This window comes from Saimiri boliviensis, chromosome 1 (genome assembly GCF_048565385.1).
Source record: "Saimiri boliviensis isolate mSaiBol1 chromosome 1, mSaiBol1.pri, whole genome shotgun sequence".
NCBI lineage: Eukaryota > Metazoa > Chordata > Mammalia > Primates > Cebidae > Saimiri > Saimiri boliviensis.
In genome coordinates, this window is record NC_133449.1 from 229,017,055 (window position 1) to 229,034,542 (window position 17,488).

Sequence of the window (17,488 nt, forward strand, 5' to 3'; positions counted from 1 at the left end):
CCACTGCGCCTGGCCCATTGTTAAAATTTTTAAAAGCAGAAAAGTAATCCCAGCACTTTGGGAGGCCGAGGTGGGCGTATCATGAGGTCAGGAGTTTGAGACCAGCCTGGCCAACATAGCGAAACCCTGTCTCTACTAAAAATACAAAAATTAGCTGGGCTTGGTGGCATGTACCTGTAGTCCCAGCTACTCAAGAGGCTGAGACGGGAGAATCGCTTGAACCTGGGAGGCTGAGGTTGCAGTGAGTTAAGACCACACCATTGTACTCCAGCCTGGGTGACAGAGTAAGACTCATCTCAAAAAAGAAAAAGCAGAAAAGTCCTAAGTGGTCATCTTAACCAACCTGTCATATGACAGGTGAGAAGCTGTGGCCCAGGAAGTGAAGTGGCTTGTCAGAATTGAGATACCAGGTATATACGGAATTAGAACCCAGGGCTACTGGTTGCCTGGCTAGTGCGTCTTCTATTTGTGCAACTAAGTGTGCTTGTTGGTCAGATATTCACAGAAGTCACAGTAAATGCCTTTTATCAAGCATATCCTTCTTCCCCTTCCTAGACTTTTCTTCTGGGCCCAGTGGTAGGAAGTGTTCCTTTTGGAAATAGCACAGCCTGGGGCCCTCAGCAGCGATCTTAGCTTACTTTCATTCCCCATCTGCCTCCCTCCTGTTGTCATGACCAAAAACTGAGCTCAAGGGATGACTGTTAGTCTGAAGTAGAAAACAGAAGTAGCCACAAAACTCGTCTTTATTTATTCAGTGGCTTTGCATGTCAAATAGAACTTGTTTTCAGGTGGTGTTTGGTATAACCATCTTTTTAAAACAAACATCATCCATGAAAAATATTCCACTTTGATCCAAAATATCGTGCCGTCTGTCCCAGTGTAAAATGACAGGTCTTCGTGCTGAAGCTGGAGAGTCTGGCTCTTGGTTTTCATTTGGTATTTACTGGTTGAATGTGCAGAGCGCACTGTACCTGCGGCCTGTATCAGGGGCTGGCATAGGCACCTGGAGGCCCCAGGTAGAACTCTCCATTCTCAGCTTGTGTGCTTTTGTGTCAGATTACCAATAACAAGAAAATATTGCTGACCCAGTTCTTTGATTCTGGAGTGCTTTTTAAAAATCCAGCTGAGATGGAGTGCTTTTCAAAAAGTTCTCTTTCTGAATAGCTACTGAGTTCATCGTTCTGTTATCTTATGTGTCAGATTATCAAGGAGGAAGTTTTTGAGATTAAAAGTAGGTTGGGACCATCGAACCTCAAGCCCAGTGTAGAACTGAGGGAAAATTCTCACCATGGCCTTTTAGAATGTTCCTGTGGGGAGCTGGCTTTGAGGTTTTGCCTCTTAAGTCCTCAGAGTTCCCTCCCCTCCAAGTTAGGATGACTCTGGAGACATATGTTTCCAAACAGTTTTGTCTTTTGGTCTAAATCTCATCCAGACGTAACATGTGAGAGAAAGCAAGGAGTCCTGCGCCCTCCTACGCCTCATCCGTCATTGCTGGGGCCTCATCCTCCCCCACACAAGTGGATGCTGGGGAAATAGGGATGGGAAATCGCTTTGTACTGGAGGCAGCAATTTGAACTAATGGATATCCTGCTGAGAGTCTTTTTGAGCCTGAACCAAGGACAAAGAGGTTTGATCTTTGTCCAGTAACAATGAGCTTGCCAGGAGGCAGTAAACTAGAAACAATACCTACTGTCCTTGGTCTGTGAGGATCCATTACTCACACCTTTTGGGGCCCACCAGGTGTCAGCTGGATCTCTTTTAGGATTGGTCTGGCTGTGGGAGGGAGCGAATGATAAGAAGTGAGAATGAGAGTTTTCCTAACACATTTTGTTTCCGTAATCACCTATAGCATCTGTTAAGCAACTGTCCACAGACAGAGCCTGGGAGTACCCAGCAGATAAATACAACAGACAGGATCTTTGGAAACGAGCATCGTCAGCCATCATAAACATGGGGCCAGAGGGAACAGAGAAATGGCACATCAAAGAACAGAAGATAAAGTAGCCTCACAGCGGTGGGAACAGGAAGCAATGCATAGATATTGTGAATAGCTGACTCTCCATACTCCGCACAGAAGTTTAATAGAGTGATTCTGTGACTTGATTGAACTGTAATCTGAGCTCATTCTAAAGTTTTACAAATTGCGTAACTGTCATTCTTTGAAATGCAGGTGTTGAGCTCCCTGAAAGGTGCTGGGGACTTCAGAGGTGCTGAGTAACACACAGCTATTGTCCCCATAGAGCTGGCCCTCAGGTAGGGGAAAAGAGAGCAGTTTGGCAAAGTGTGTCTGGAAGGAGCCTGTGATGCTAGACTGTGCGTGTCCAAAAGTTAAGAATATTAGAACTCCATTAGTGAATATTGGACAGTGGTGTGGCCTCAGCTGTGACTCAGCTGACCTTCGGGGTCACATGGTAACTCAGGAATGCTCTCTCTCCATTCTGCAGACGGAGCTGAGGTGCCTGGGAGGTTTATAAAAGGGAATGGAGTGTTTTTGCCTCCTCAGCAGGGCTGAGCATAATCACAAGGGATTGGGTATTCCGGGGGTGTGGTTTTAAAATTTCAGTGAGACTGTCTCTGCAGTCTTCAAATAAATCTAAAATTATCTTTCGACACATTGGCTTTCATCAGCGTGGGGTTTATTTTTGGTTCCATAGGCTGTGTTTGTGTGACAGATGTGAGGAGGTTTTCTGTTCGAGCTATTGACGGCTGCTGAGCCACAGAGATGAGCACTCGAAGCTCATAGACACATTCTCCCCGCATTCCTTCCCACCCCATCTGAGAAACTGTTCTGTGGGTGGATAAATTAAGGTACCTTATTTTCTGCTCAAAAAATGGCGTATGGGAGATGCACAGTTTGACTCACTCAAGGCCCAAGTTCCATTTGAGGACAGCTCTGAAGAAGGGAAGAGATTCACAGGAGAAGGCAGGAGCCAGAGGGTTGGGACAGTTGAAACGCAGCCCAGAGGAGCTGCTCCTTTGGCTCTTGATTGGCAGAGTAAGTTATCACCAGTTGTCACTTGCTTTTTAAATGTGAATTTGTATTTCAGTAGTTAACAGTTAGGCACAACTCCTCTGCTATTCTTCCTAGTGGCGCAGGGGTGGGGCAGACTTTTCCAACAAAGAGCCAGCTGGTACACACTGGAGGCTCTGTCGTCTCTGTAGCTGCTCTCAACTCCGCCTTTGCAGTGCAAAAGCAGCCAAAACAACATGCCAGCCAATGGCATGGGCAGCCAAGGAGCGTGGCTGTGTTCCAATAAAACTTTATTTACATGAACAGAGGGCTAGCTGGATTTGACGGACTGGCTGTCATTGGCTGACTCTGTGAGAGACCCTCCGTGGTCTTATATGTGTTGTTTGCAGTTATTCTCCCTTCTCTCTAAAAAGGAAAACATCAGTGGCCTAAACATTGTGCTCAGAGTACCAGAGCTCTTGCTTAAGTTGCAGATAACTCACTAGGCTGTATGAACCACATACTGGGTAGACAGACTAGGTAAGAATAATGTGGCAATAAATTAGCATGACATGTTTAACAGTAATTATGTCTGTGTGGCATTTCGAAATAAATGGCAAATTATTTACAGGTTAAAAAAATTTGTCTTTTTTGAGACAGAGTGTCACCCAGGCTGGAGTGCAGTGGAGCAATCTTGGCTCATCACAACCTCCGCCTCCCAGGTTCAAGCGATTCTCCTGCCTCAGCCTCCCAAGAAGCTGGGATCACAAGCGTTCACCACCATGCCCAGCTAATTTTTGTAGAGACAGGGTTTCACCATGTTGGACAGGCTGGTCTTGGACTCCTGACCTAAGGTGATCTGCCTCGGCCTACCGTAGTGCTGGGATTACAGGCCTGAGCCACCGTGCCTGGCCTCTTTTTTTTTTTTTTTTTTTAAGAGACAGAGCTTTGCTATGTTGCCCAGGCTGGAGTGTGGTGGCACAATCATGGCTCACTGCAGCTTTAACCTCCTTGGCTCAAGCGATTGCCCTGCTTCAGCCTGCTAACTGGGACCACAGGTGTACACCACAGTGCCTGGGTCATTTATTTATTTATTTATTTTGTGGTAGAGATTGAGTCTCCTTGTCAGTTGCCCAGACTGATCTCAAACTCCTAGGCTCAAAGCGACAATCCTCCTGCCTCAGCCTTCCAAAGTGCTGGGATTACGGGTGTGAGCCACTGTGTTCAGCCAGTTGTCTTTTTATGTATTCTGTCAAAAGATGAAATTACAAATGTAGTTGGAAGGCTGAACTGGATTTTATTTGTGAGTCTAGAATGTCAAATCGAACAAGTGTTCCAGTTAGCTGAGCAGAGGAGGGTGTCTTTATAGGCAGAAAAGTCTCAAAAAAAGCAGAAGAGAACAACGGGTAAAAACAGAGAGGATTTCCTTATTAGGCAGACTCACATGGACTGGAATCTTTCAGGGTTTTGTTATTGTTTGAAGGAAAACTGGCCCCCAGATTCAGCGGCACTTAGCACAAGTGGCTTCATTCTGGTTTGGTCTGGTCTACTGGGACCTAGTACAGGATCAAAAACAATGGCCTCTCATAAACTCGAGCAATCCAAACCAAGCCTTCTGGTGATCCAGGAAGAAGCAGGGCTGGAGAAAATGAGGGTCTGGGCACCCTAGCTCCCCAGCTGCTGGGCACCATCACTCAATCTGATACAAGAAAGATGCTGGGGCCGGAAACTTCAATGTCTGCCATGTACTGGTTCCCATCGCTAGAACTACGGAACAGGTAACGGGGCTCGGAAATCTCGAGGTTATAGGTAAGGTGCAGAGTCCTGTCTTTTGGGGAATATTAGGTCCTAACGTCCTGCCTAAGGCAAACATCATGACCAATCTGAATTAACCATGAAAATACTTGAAATAAGTAGAGCATAGTTGTGTGCATACAACATTTCACTAGTAGAACGTTAGCACGAACTTTTAACCTGTTTTATTCACAGCTTGTATCCCTCTAACCTAGAGTGAAACCTACACATAGTAGTTGGGAATGAGTGCATGGATGATCAGATTCTATGCTGTAATACATGTGTCTAATTATGTCATGTTTTAGGGATGTAGCTAGCATCTCTCCTGTGTAAACAGAATTAAGTGAATTTTCTTCTCGCTGCCATCCTGTTGAGTTTATTACTTGTGTTCATGTTTTGGACATGTTTTTTTCTAATTTGTGAGTTCAGAATATTTTCTTCTGGATGGTGGCTAGGTCTCTGAAAGACAAGAAGTGAATGCTGTATTTTGGACCTCTCAGTTCTAATATAAGTGTACCAAGGAAAGATTCACCTTATTGACAGGCTGAGGCGGTGGGTCACGCCTGTAATCCCAACACTTTGGGAGGCCGAGGTGGGTGGATCACATGAGGTCAGGGGTTCGAGCCCAGCCTGGCCAACATGGTAAAACCCTGTGTCTACTAAAAATACAAAAAAATAGCTGGGCGTGGTGGCAGACGCCTGTATTCCCAGCTACTCAGGAAACTGAAGCAGGAGAATCACTTGAACCCGGGAGGCAGAGGTTGTAGTGAGCTGAGATCACACCACTGTACTCCAGCCTGGGTGACAAGAGCAAAACGCTGTCTCTAAAAAAAAAAAAAAAAGAAAGTTAATCCTTTCAATCCAAAGGCATTGGATCCTTTGGTAAACTGAATAGAGCATCCACTGGGTTTTAAGATGTTGTTTCCCACCATGTTTAAATCGGAATGCATTAGTTTGTGGATCATGTAATATACCTGATTCTCTCCCCCAAAATTATTTTTATATAACATAATAGTGCTTTAGAATTCAGGAAGTTAATTTAATGACTACTATGGGTTAGGAACCGTGGTAAGCACGTCACAGGCATTATCTGATGTAATTCTCAGGCAACTCTGAGATGGGTGTTGGTATTATTTCATTTTGCAGATGACACAGTTGAGGCTTAGGGTATCTGTGTGTGTAACTAGCTTGTCTTTCAGAGTTAGCAATGGAGTTAGGATTGGAAGTCCCATGAGCTATTTATTCTTAATTGATAGTTTATGGCCTTGAGTTTGGTTGCTTTGAAGGTTGGGAGGAAATGCCTTGCTCTCAGAGATCTATATAGAAACAACATATAGGCCGAACACGCCTGTAATCCCTGCACTTTGGGAGGCCGAGGCAGGCAGATCACCTGAGGTTAGGATCGAGACCAGCCTGGCCAACATGATGAAACCCGGTCTCTACTAAAAATAAAAAATTAGCCGGGCATGGTGATGTGTGCCTGTAGTCCCAGCTACTTGAGAGGCTGAGGCAGAAGAATTGCTTGAATCCAGGAGGCAGAGGTTTCCGTGAGCTGAGATTATACCACTGCACTCCAGCCTGGGCAACATAGAGAGAAACTCCGCCAGAAACAAAGAAAGAGAGGGAAAGAGAGAGAGAGAGGGGAAAAAAAAAAAAAAAAAAAGAAGGAAAGAAAGAAACGAACAAACAAACAGCACACAATGTGTAAGCCTGACTTGTGAGCCTGGCTTAAGTGTCCCTTGGGTGCACAGAGCCAGACTTAAGAGGTTAGCAGGCACATCCCCTTCACCCTGTGGTATGGAATTTGTATGTGATGTATTTTTTCTTTTTCCAAAACTGGGGTGGACTTTGGAACAGCAAATATTTAATTGAAGCAAATTCCCCTTGCCAGAATATGGCTAGCTTATTCACCTTGGAGGTTCTTTGCCCAAAAATACTCACCACATACTGAAAACTAAATGTGCTCAGTCACCCACAGAGCATAAAGGAGGTCGTGGTTAGGATTTGGAGCAGGGAGGTTGTTTACCTGTTTTTGATGACTAGACAGTGCCAGTGTACACTCACCCTTTGATGAGCCTTAAAGGGCTCTGGGCACATTCCAGATTCTGGAATAAACAAACAGTGGAGGGGATTTGTTGGGGATGGTGGCATAGGAGCTCAGCCTGCCACTGTTAGGTTCTCCTTGAAATGGATTTTGGAGGAAGAACAAAGAGAGAGATGGGGAGGTAGAGAAGGTCTAAAGGTGAATGATGGGCTGGTGTAGATAAAAGAGGTGCTAATGTGCATGAGTTCTGGGAAAGATGTGGTTCAGGAATTAGAGTTGCTGATGGAGTGGAAGAGAGAAGGTGGGGAAGAAAATAATTTAATGAATGTTATAGAGCAATAGATCCTGTGTAACTGAAACAGCCTTATGAATGAGGTGGTGTGGCTTCTCCACGAATGTAGCTTTTATTAGATTCAAAGCAACTTACTTCCTTGTTACTAGCACTACTCATACAGGTGTAACTTTTGTTTTGGGTTAGACACTCTGAAACGTTCATTTTGTGTGTGTTCCCTGCCATATTTCAGTACCTGAAGATCGTAACCATGCTGGTTGATCACTCACGTTTAAAATACAGCTAAAAATGGAGATTCCTCCAGAAAGCACCTGCGTGACTTCTCATTACCTGCCTGCAGGCGCTTCCTGTGTCCTTGTTCCAGCCACAGTTGCTATTCTAAAGCAATTTCCAGACCAGACTGTTCTCTCTGGGATGCCCTCAGTGTTAAAGAGTAAGCTCCTACTCTGTTCTTCACTTCTGCTCTGTCCCCTGCCAGTTGTACTCCTCCCTCTACCCCAAACAGCAATGTAAAAAAAAAAAAAGAAGAAGAAAACAGAAGAGCTTTATCTGATTCTGATTCTTAGACTTCATTCTTGTCTTCTATGCCATCCTGTCAATTGTATCTCTACCTGCAGAATTTCTAGTTCTCTGCCTGGGGTTACCTTCCTCACCTGTTCCCAGCAGCCTTCAGACTTGTCCCCCTGCCTCAAGTCTGTACTCTTTCACCATGTCTTCCACTTTGTGGCCAAAGATGTTGTAGCTTCAGTAGTGCTTTTCCCCTCACTTAGAGGATGGGGGCCCGACTGCTAAGCCTGGCATGCACCTCGCCCTTCCCAGCAAGACCCTGCCTTTGTAGGGAAGGGAAAAATGGCTTCCTTCCACTCTTCTTGGTTTTCTTTCTGGGAAGCAAGTTGAATTGACATGAGACCAATTACAGGATAAAAAGCGTTTAAAAAAAAGAGACCAGGCCCAGTGGGATTATACGCCTGTAATGCCAGCACTTTGGGAGGCTGAGGCAGGCGGATCACTTGAGGTCAGGAGCTGGAGCCTGGCCAACATGGTGAAACCCTGTGCCTACTGAAAATACAAAAATTAGCCTGGCATGGTGGTGGGCGCCTGTAATCCCAGCTACTCAGGAGGCTGAGGCAGGAGAGTCATTTGAACCTGGGAGGCAGAGGTTGCAGTGAGCCGAGATTGTGCCACTGCTCCAGCCTGGGCAACAAAGTGAGACTCTGTCTCAATTAGACAAAGAAAAAAAAAGGTCAGATGATAGAAGCTTATAGTATCTTGAGCTACAGAGAGAAATAAATAGGGGTTTGGGGCCTCCGGGACTTGCTGGCAACACGTAATGGGAGGGTGAGGAGAAGAAATGTATGGTGAATAAACGTTGTCTGATACACTTTTTAATGTACATTTCCTCTATAGATGTAAATTGTCTAAAACAGCGGCTTTGCAGAGCTACTTCTGTGCCTTCAGTTTCTCAGAACAACGAGCTTGAATAGTTTAGGGTGCCATATCCTGGTTTTTGTGAGTGACACAAGGTCAGAGGTTTGTGTCTTTCCACGACACTGGACTTCTATTGATGCTAATTCAATCACAAAAGCCACCAGCTATGTGGAGTCCAGCTACGTGGAGTTCCAAGGAGGCAATTCTTCGTAGTACTTCACATTCACTCGTTAGGTCTGCAGGCACACAGGCTCTGGCCACTGCACAAGCCAGTCAGTATTGCAAACCATACACAATCGTGTACTCAGTCAATATATAGGTGTTACTGATTAAACATTCCACTGCAAACAAAATAACATTTAACATTAAGAGAAAGGGAATAAGAAAAGGGTTAATGAACTAGCCCAGGGAGAGCAACAAAGAAAAGAAGAATTTCCTGGTCTGGGCTGGTCAATCTGGTTGGTCTTTCAAGAAAGAGTCTTTGATGTGGGGCAGAGCTTTCAGGGGCAGATGCCAGGTGCTGGTCTCGAGTTACAACAGTGGCTACCCTTGTTGTGGCCACAGAGTCCTCCAGTGAGGACTGATAGTTTAAGACTGTGCTTGTTTATCTACTTACCTGTTCAGATGCAGTCTTTATTTATCAAGCAAAACATCTCGTCTCTGTTACGACAAAATGATGTAAAAAAAGTCATTAAAAACGTAGTTTTAGGAATTTGCTGAAAACAAAATGTTGGATATTTTCTCATGAAGCCTTTCACATCTCTCCATGAAAACGGAGCTGGCCAGGTATGGTGGCTCACGCCTGTAATCCCAGCACTTTGGGAGGTACTGAGGCAGGTAGATTGCTTGAGTCTAGGAGTTTAAGACCCGTCTGGTCAACATAGTGAAACATCGTCTCTACAAAAACAAAATTAGCTGGGCTTGGGGGTGCATGCCTGCAGTCCTAGCTACTTGGGAGGCTGAGGTAGGAGAATGGCTTGAGCCCTGGAGGTGAAGGTTGCCGTGAGCCCAGATTGCGCCACTGCACTCCATCCAGCCTGGGCAACAGAGTGAGAGACCCTGTCTCAAAAAAAAAAAAAAAGGGAGCGGGGAGAAAATGGAACTGTTTGTGTAAAGGAAAAGAAACCATCTCAGGACCGCCCAGACTCTTTATGCCAAAGGGAAAGTTAAGACTGGAGAAACAGGCCGGGCATGGTGGCTCAAGCCTGTAATCCTAGCACTTTGGGAGGCCGAGGCGGGTGGATCACGAGGTCGAGAGATCGAGACCATCCTGGTCAACATGGTGAAACCCCGTCTCTACTAAAAGTACAAAAAAATTAGCTGGGCATGGTGGCATGTGCCTGTAATCCCAGCTACTCAGGAGGCTGAGGCAGGAGAATTGCTTGAACCCAGGAGGCGGAGGTTGTGGTGAGCCGAGATCGCGCCATTGCACTCCAGCCTGGGTAACAAGAGCGAAACTCCGTCTCAAAAAACAAAACAAAACAAAACAAAACAAACAAACAAAAAAGACTGGAGAAACAGTCACCTGACACTACTGCTCTCCCTGCACCTTGCCCTCCTTGCCCAATAGATAGCTGTGACTTCCCAACCTTGGGTCAAAGCACTATGCATTAGCCAGCCCCTGGAGAAGGCAGAAGGCCTCGTGCATCCCGGGTATCTGCCCTCAAATTGCTCATAAGTAAATTCTCTGCTGGCCCCTTAACCTTTCAAGCTGTGTATCTTCCCGTAAAAAAGGACACGTCAGCTTTAACTTTAGGTTTGTGATCTAAGTCTAGCTCCTTGTCCATGGAATTGCAGTCTGTTATATTTCACACTGACAATGCCTATTGCAAGCTCATCTTCCCAGGTGCAGAACAAAGACAGGAGAGCAGTTGTTTCTCTGCCTGCCCTGAGACTATATAATTAACTCTTCCTTCACTTCCTTTTTGAATGTTTATCGTATCTCTTGTATAGCAGAGTTTACTGGGCACTAATTTAAATCTCAGGAGAATGTCAGGTTTGCCTCACCGCCTGCCCCCTTTTCCTGCATGCCTTCTCCCCTTTAAAGAAATGGGTAAACCCTGAGCCTTCTGCAAACGTTTTGGAGCACGGGCCACAGAAGATTCTGTGACATTGTGTGTTTCTGGGTGGGCCCTCCAGCTCTGGCTTAGTTATACCCTGTTAAGACTCTTGCGTCAGTCTCTCATTTGGGTTGATATTTGTTTATGGAAATCCTGGTAGCCACTGATATTATTGTTTCTTCAGTATCTTCTCTGGAGAAAAACTGTAAATTCTCTTCTTTATCGCGCTTCACTTTTACCTTCAGTTTTGTGTTATCTTTTCTCTCTGATACTTTATTTTTCTTATGAACAATAGTTATAATGTGATTTAACTTATTTTCTATTCAGAATGGTGTTCAACTTTGATGTTAATAAGAAGCAAGCTTTTTACGACTGACCAAATCCTTGTTAATGTTACTAGGAATGTGCTGCTTGTTCTCATTGTATAAGATTTTAATCTGATAATGAAAGTGATTATGTCACATTGGAGCCTTCTAATTTGGCTGGAATAAACTATTGTCAACATTTATCAGAAGATTAAGACCCATTAAGAAAGAGCTCCAGTGGATCAAGAAAATACTCAATTAACAGCCAATTTAGAGAAACAAAACAGATGGCAATAAACTTGGGAAAAGATGCTGAATCTCACTAGTAATAAGGAAGATGTACATTAAAGCAGGATACTGGGTTTTTGCCTTTAAATTAGACGTACAAGTTGGGAAATGTGCAAGCTCAGATATTAATGGTAGGATTTAAATTGGTATAGGCTTTGAAAGTATGATTTAACTCATATCTTGAAGCTTAAAAATATGATACAGGTTGAATATTCCTAATCCAAACATCTGAAATGTGAAATACTCTAAAATTTGAAACTTTTTAAGTGCCAACATGATGCTCAAAGGCAATGCTCGCCGAAGCATTTTAGATTTTTGGATTAGGAAAGCTTAGCCAGTAATACAGTGTAAATATTCCAAATTCCATAACACTTCTGGTCCCAAGCATTTTGGATGAGGGAAATTCAACCTGATTAGTTGACCCACCAATTCCATTTCTAGCTCAGGTGTCTGTCTTGCATAAATAATGGCACAGGTGCAAAGAGGCATGAACAGCAGTATTTGTTGTATCAGTGTTTGTGATAATAAAAAACAAGTACACAAAGTAGAATTTAAAAACCCTCCCCAACAAAAATAGTAAGATCAGTGTGAGAATGGTTATCAATTTTGATCTAGCCTTTCTACAATATAAGTAATGAAAAAGAATGTGATGGATTTTGGGAATCCATCACATTAGTATTAATAGGGAAAGATTCTTCCTGGCTTGCTCTTTATTTATTTATTTATTTATTTATTTTTTTTGAGACGGAGTCTCACCCTGTTGCCCAGAGTATGTATAGTGGCACGATCGTGGCTCACTGCAACCTCCGCCTCGCAGGTTCAAGCAGTTCCGCCTCCCTAGTAGCTGGGATTACAGGAATGTGCCACTACACCCAGCTAAGTGTTGTATTTTTTATTAGAGATGGCGTTTTACCATGTTGGCCAGGCTGGTCTTGAACTCCTGACCTCAGGTGACCCATCCACCTCATCCTCCCAAAGTGCTGGGATTACAAGGATGAGTTACTGTGCCTGGCCTGGCTTATTGTTAATTGGGAAAAAATACTGCAGAACATTACATACAATGTTTTATTTTAAGAAGCTGTTTTAATATGTGTATTATATGTATAGTATGATACGAGTGTATGTATGTGTGTTGTGTATGTATATGTGGATGTGTTGTATATATGTATACACACACATTTATGTGAATTAATACGAATACTCTAGCCATCAAATTGTTTACTCTTCTGAGGGAGGGGAGTGACATTTGGGGTAGATAGTAAAAGAAGTCTCTGAATTTTTATTTCTATATATGTATACACATCAACAAAAATACATCCATGTATTGAAATGGGATTTTTGGCTGGGTGCAGTGGTTCATGCCTATAATCCCAGCACTTTGGGATGCTAAGGCAGGTGGATTGCTTGAGCTCAGGAATTCAAGACCAGTCTGGGCAACATGATGAAACCCCATCTCTACAAAAAAATATAAAAATTAGCTGGGCATGGTTGTGCGTGCCTGTAGTCCTAGCTGCTTGGGAGGCTGAGGCAAGAGGATTGCCTGAGCCTGGAAGATCAAAGCTGCAGTTAGTCGTGATTGTGCCACTACACTCCAGCCCGGGCAACAGAGTGAGACCTTGTCTCATTTTGGGAAGGCAGAGTGGGGCAGGTAATTTTCACAAAATCTGTTGTTGGATTTCAGAAGTCATTTGGGGCAAGTAAAGGCCAAATGTTACTTTATGATCACTGTATCTTTTAAAAAAAGATTCAGAGAAAATTAGAAAAATGTCTCTTTAGAAGATAGATTCCCTTCCTCTGTGTGTTTTTTTATGCACACGATCCATTTCCAAGTGGATGTTGAGTGGTCACCTGCATGAACACTCCATGACAGCCTCCTCTCACTCAGTTGTAACCGATGACTTTTCTAAACTTTCTCCTCAGATTCCTTTTTTTGAAGAGATGTGTAAAGGCATTAAAGCTGGTGACACCTGTGAGAAGCTGGTGGGATATTCTGCCGTATATAGAGTCTGTTTTGGAATGGCTTGTTTCTTCTTTATCTTCTGTCTACTGACCTTGAAAATCAACAACAGCAAAAGTTGTAGAGCTCATATTCACAATGGGTAAGTATTTTAGTCTTCTTGGGAATTGCTTTCTTCTTTCTTATGTTCCAGACAGTATTCCAGGATCCCCTCTATCCACCAGACACTGTGACTGCTCTTCTTCTAGTTGACATAGTTGATTTAGGGGAAGATGGAACTGATACTTGTTATTCACATGGTTGTCTAAAAGCTAGAATCTTATTTGTAACACCTGGCACCATGATGCGAAATTTAGTCAAGACAAAGAGTTTCTTTCTGGTTCTAAGACCTTTTCCCAGGTCATTTCCACCCCTGCAATGAAATGGTGTTTTGCACAATTGGAGGCTGCACTGAGTCTGTGTAACTATGGGAAAAGGCATTCTTCAAGTCACTCAATTACTTCCCCTCGATTAGGAGAGAACATTGGCCAATGGCAGAATCATGGATTGACATGCTTACTTTCTAAGAAGTCCTTTGTCCTTGTTGAATGTTATTTAAATACATTTCCTCTTTTTCCCCCCCTTCTAGATTTTGGTTCTTTAAACTTCTGCTGTTGGGGGCCATGTGCTCAGGAGCTTTCTTCATTCCAGATCAGGACACCTTTCTGAACGGTACTAATGGGGTATTTTGGGTACCTATTTATTTTGTCTTTATCCATTTTGTCAAATTGCTCAGAAGCACTGTCCAAAGTACCTTTGATAGTTTGAGTTACTGATTTTATTTTGGCTTCAGAAGAAATTCCTGTCTTACCTGCCCATACTTTCTCCACCATTGCCTATCTACCTCCCGTCTCCAAAGAGGACTTTGATACTCTGCTAGCCTGGGTGAGATCTTGTTCTTTCCAAACACTGCACAGAAAACCCAGCAACAGGGAGCGCAGGGCTGTCAGCAGTTGAACGTCTACTACAGCGATAGTGGGACAGGAAAAGCATCCTTCAGTCTGGTTTTAAACTTACCTTATGTGAAGCTCTGTAACATTGAATTATATTCTGTATTGCTAGAACCTGCTACAATTCATTAATGTGACGCCTTTAATCATAGCTGAAACAGGGGGTCCTTTTTCATATTTGTGGAGGGAAAAACCTAAATTTCACTGGTTCAGGCATTTTGTTCAACCCAAATGGATTCACTTTCCCAAGTAAGGTACTTTAAAACATTTAGGCCAGGTGTAGTGGCTCACACCTGTAATCTCAGCATTTTGGAGGCTGAGGCGCATGGATCACTTGAGGCCAGGAGTTTGAGACCAACCTGACCAACATGGAGAAACCTCGTTTCTACTAAAAATATAAAAATTAGCTGGGCGTGGTGGTCTGTGCCTGTAATCTCAGCTACTCGGGAGGCTGAGACACAAGAATTGCTTGAACCCGGAAGGTGGAGGTTACAGTGAGCTGAGATTGCACCACTGCACTCCAACTTGGGCGACAGAGTGAGACTTTGTCCCAAAAACTAAACAAAACCTCTAGATTGTATCAGTTTGTAAGGAACAGCCATAATCTTTCATATAGTTATGTATCAGAGCCTACCTAGTTGTTTAGGGTCATACTTGTTTTTCATATACTCCCTAAGTCTTGCTTTTACCTAAAATGATGTTAAAAGTTTTTAAAATTTCCAGAGATGTATTAGAATGTATATTTAGAGGGAGAAGAGACCTAGAAACCCTCTGGTCCAGCTCAGCCTTTTTTCTTTTGGAAACAGAGTCTTGCACCCTCTGGTCCAGCTCAGCCTTTTTTCTTTTGGAAACAGAGTCTTGCTCTGTCGCCCAGGCTGGAGTGCAGTGGTGTGATCTCAGCTCACTGCAACCTCGCACCACCCAGGTTCAAGCGATTCTTGAATCCTGCCTCAGCCTCCTGAGTAGCTGGGATTACAGGTGCCTGCCACCATGCCTGGCAAAATTTTTTTTTTTTTTTTTTAGTAGAGACAGGGTTTCACCATGTTGGCCAGGCTGGTTTGAACTCCTGACCTCAAGTGATCCACTCACCTTAGCCTCCCAAAGTGCTAGGATTTCAGACGTGAGCCACTGCACCCAGCTCTAGCTCAGTGATTTTTACAGACAAGCTGGAAACCACGTGATGTGGTTTAGTCACGGTAACGGCATCTTTGTGGCAGAGCCAGAAATAGAGCCAAGTCCTTGTCCCCCTGTCTGAACCTTGTTTCCTTACTGGTCGTTGTTGACTTTTTACCCAATAAAATTTGAACCTTTGATTTTTCGGGCAATATATGTTTGATTTTAAATTGTGGTTCATTGTGGATTTTGTGAATTAGGGCATCTGTTCGGATACCTGGCAGTTGTAGCATGGAGGTTAAGCTTGGATACTTCAGGGTCAGACTGCCTGTGTTCAGATCCCAACGATGCCATTTACTTACTGAGATGTTGTCAACCTACATAGATTCTCCATTTTTCTCTTTTGTAAAGTGGGTGACATTTATAATAGTAATCCATGTCTTATATGGTTGTGTGGGAATTAAGCATGTTAGGTACACTTATCATCTAGTAAAAATCAGCTGTGGTTATTCTCTTTTTAGTGAAATACAAGGAAATGTTGCCTCATTGTGTTCTTCGTGGTCTTTTGCAGCCTGGCGCTACGTGGGAGCCATCGGAGGCTTCCTCTTTATTGGCATCCAGCTCCTCCTGCTTGTGGAATTTGCACATAAGTGGAACAAGAACTGGTGTGTGTGCCTTTGTGGAAAGCTTCCTATTGACACACAGAAACTGCCCAGTTTTGATAAAGGCTGTACTCAATTGCATTGCTAGGGATTTGCAGCTTTGTTTACACCAAATGCAATGTTTGCTGTCACTTTCCCTTTATGCCTGCTTTTTTTTGTACCTCTTCATTTACTTCTCTCCTTTATTTACTTCTCACTTTTTGACCCCCTGCCCCTACTCCCTCATTTGGGCTCTGAGTCAGCCAGTGGTATGAATTAGCCACACTCACCCCTCTACTCGTACCTGTCAGTCTCAGGTTTTGGAGGTGGCTAAAAACTTGGGTAGCCTTCCTCGTAGTCTCCCATCCTCATGAAATTTAAAACAAAATTAAAAAGTGAACACGAAACTCAAACTTTGGAGCTGGAGATTCATCTTCTGCAGAGTATGAGATGGAATAGGCCTCTTTTAAAAAAATTTTTGGGCCAGATGTGGTGGCTCATGCCTGTACTTCCAGAACTTTCAGGAGGGCAAAGAGGGAGGATTACTTGAGCCCAGGAGTTTGAGACCAGCGTGGGCAACATACTAAGACCTTTTGTCTATGAAAACCTAGCTGGGCGTGGTAGCACATGCCTATAATCCCAGCTGCTTGGGAGGCTGAGGTGGGAGGATTGCTTGAGTTTGGTAGGTCAAGGGTTTGGTGAGCTGAGGTCACACAACTGCACTCCACCGTGAGTAACAGATCAAGACCCTGTCTCAACAAAAAAGAGTTTTGTTTTTTTTGTTTGTTTGTTTTTTTAATTTCTTTTCATCTTCCCAAGAGGGGAAAAAGGACTTCTTCATTAGGGAGATACGTTGTCCTACCTTAGAAAGCCATCCTGTCTTTGAAAAAGGTAGACTCTAAGTGCCTTGGAAGTTGAATTCATATCGTGGGCCAAGTGGGAGAGGCCCAGCTACTAATAGCTAGTTTTATTTCTTGCTAAGCCACATTGAGAAAATGACAACTTGAGAAGGGTCCAGCCCTTGAGTTCTAAGGCCAAATTGACCCACTTTGTGATTCTGGATAAAGCACTTAACTGCTTTCCGCATAACTTTCTTTACTTATAAAATATGAATAAAAACAACTACCTATTGTACCCAGTAAGGCTTTTGTTATTTTGCATATTTTATAGGAATTATTTTATTATACTGAAATTTTAAAAATCGTAAGTGCCGTGTGAATGTGAAGTTTATTTTTACCATGGACAAAACAAAATACACTGTCCTAATACTCTCAGTATTTTTTATTCCGAATATGCTGTTCAACTTGGTAGTTGTTTTCTTTTGGTTGTAAGGGTCAATTCATGAGGTACAGCTGTTGTTGGGGGGATGCGTAAGTGGAAAGTTAGAGTTAGTCATTTTACTGTTTGGTAAATACTGGATTAAGCATGGCCAAATATGAACAATTTTCAAATGGTTTACAGAACACTGCATAGTCATACAGGTAGCCCTGCAGATAAGCTTGGCTATGTTTTAAAGTCCTGATCTCTATAATGATACAGATTTCTGGGTTTGAGTTGTGCTGTTGTGTAAGTTATTGTACAGGGTATGCATTTTGAGTTATCTGTGAGATCCAGTAATTTATGTTAT

General features: G+C 43.4%; 1 protein-coding gene across 2 annotated transcripts in view; it reads left to right on the top strand.

Moving 5' to 3' along the window:
* The window catches only part of SERINC5 (serine incorporator 5), a 126,351-nt gene that overhangs the window by 69,691 nt on the left and 39,172 nt on the right, over positions 1-17,488 (top strand). For both annotated transcript variants that reach the window (XM_003920804.4, XM_074384316.1), the window contains exons 3-5: positions 13,082-13,260; positions 13,747-13,829; positions 15,792-15,885. In XM_003920804.4, coding sequence (XP_003920853.1) covers positions 13,082-13,260; positions 13,747-13,829; positions 15,792-15,885 — 356 coding nt within the window. The remainder of the gene's footprint in view (positions 1-13,081; positions 13,261-13,746; positions 13,830-15,791; positions 15,886-17,488) is intronic.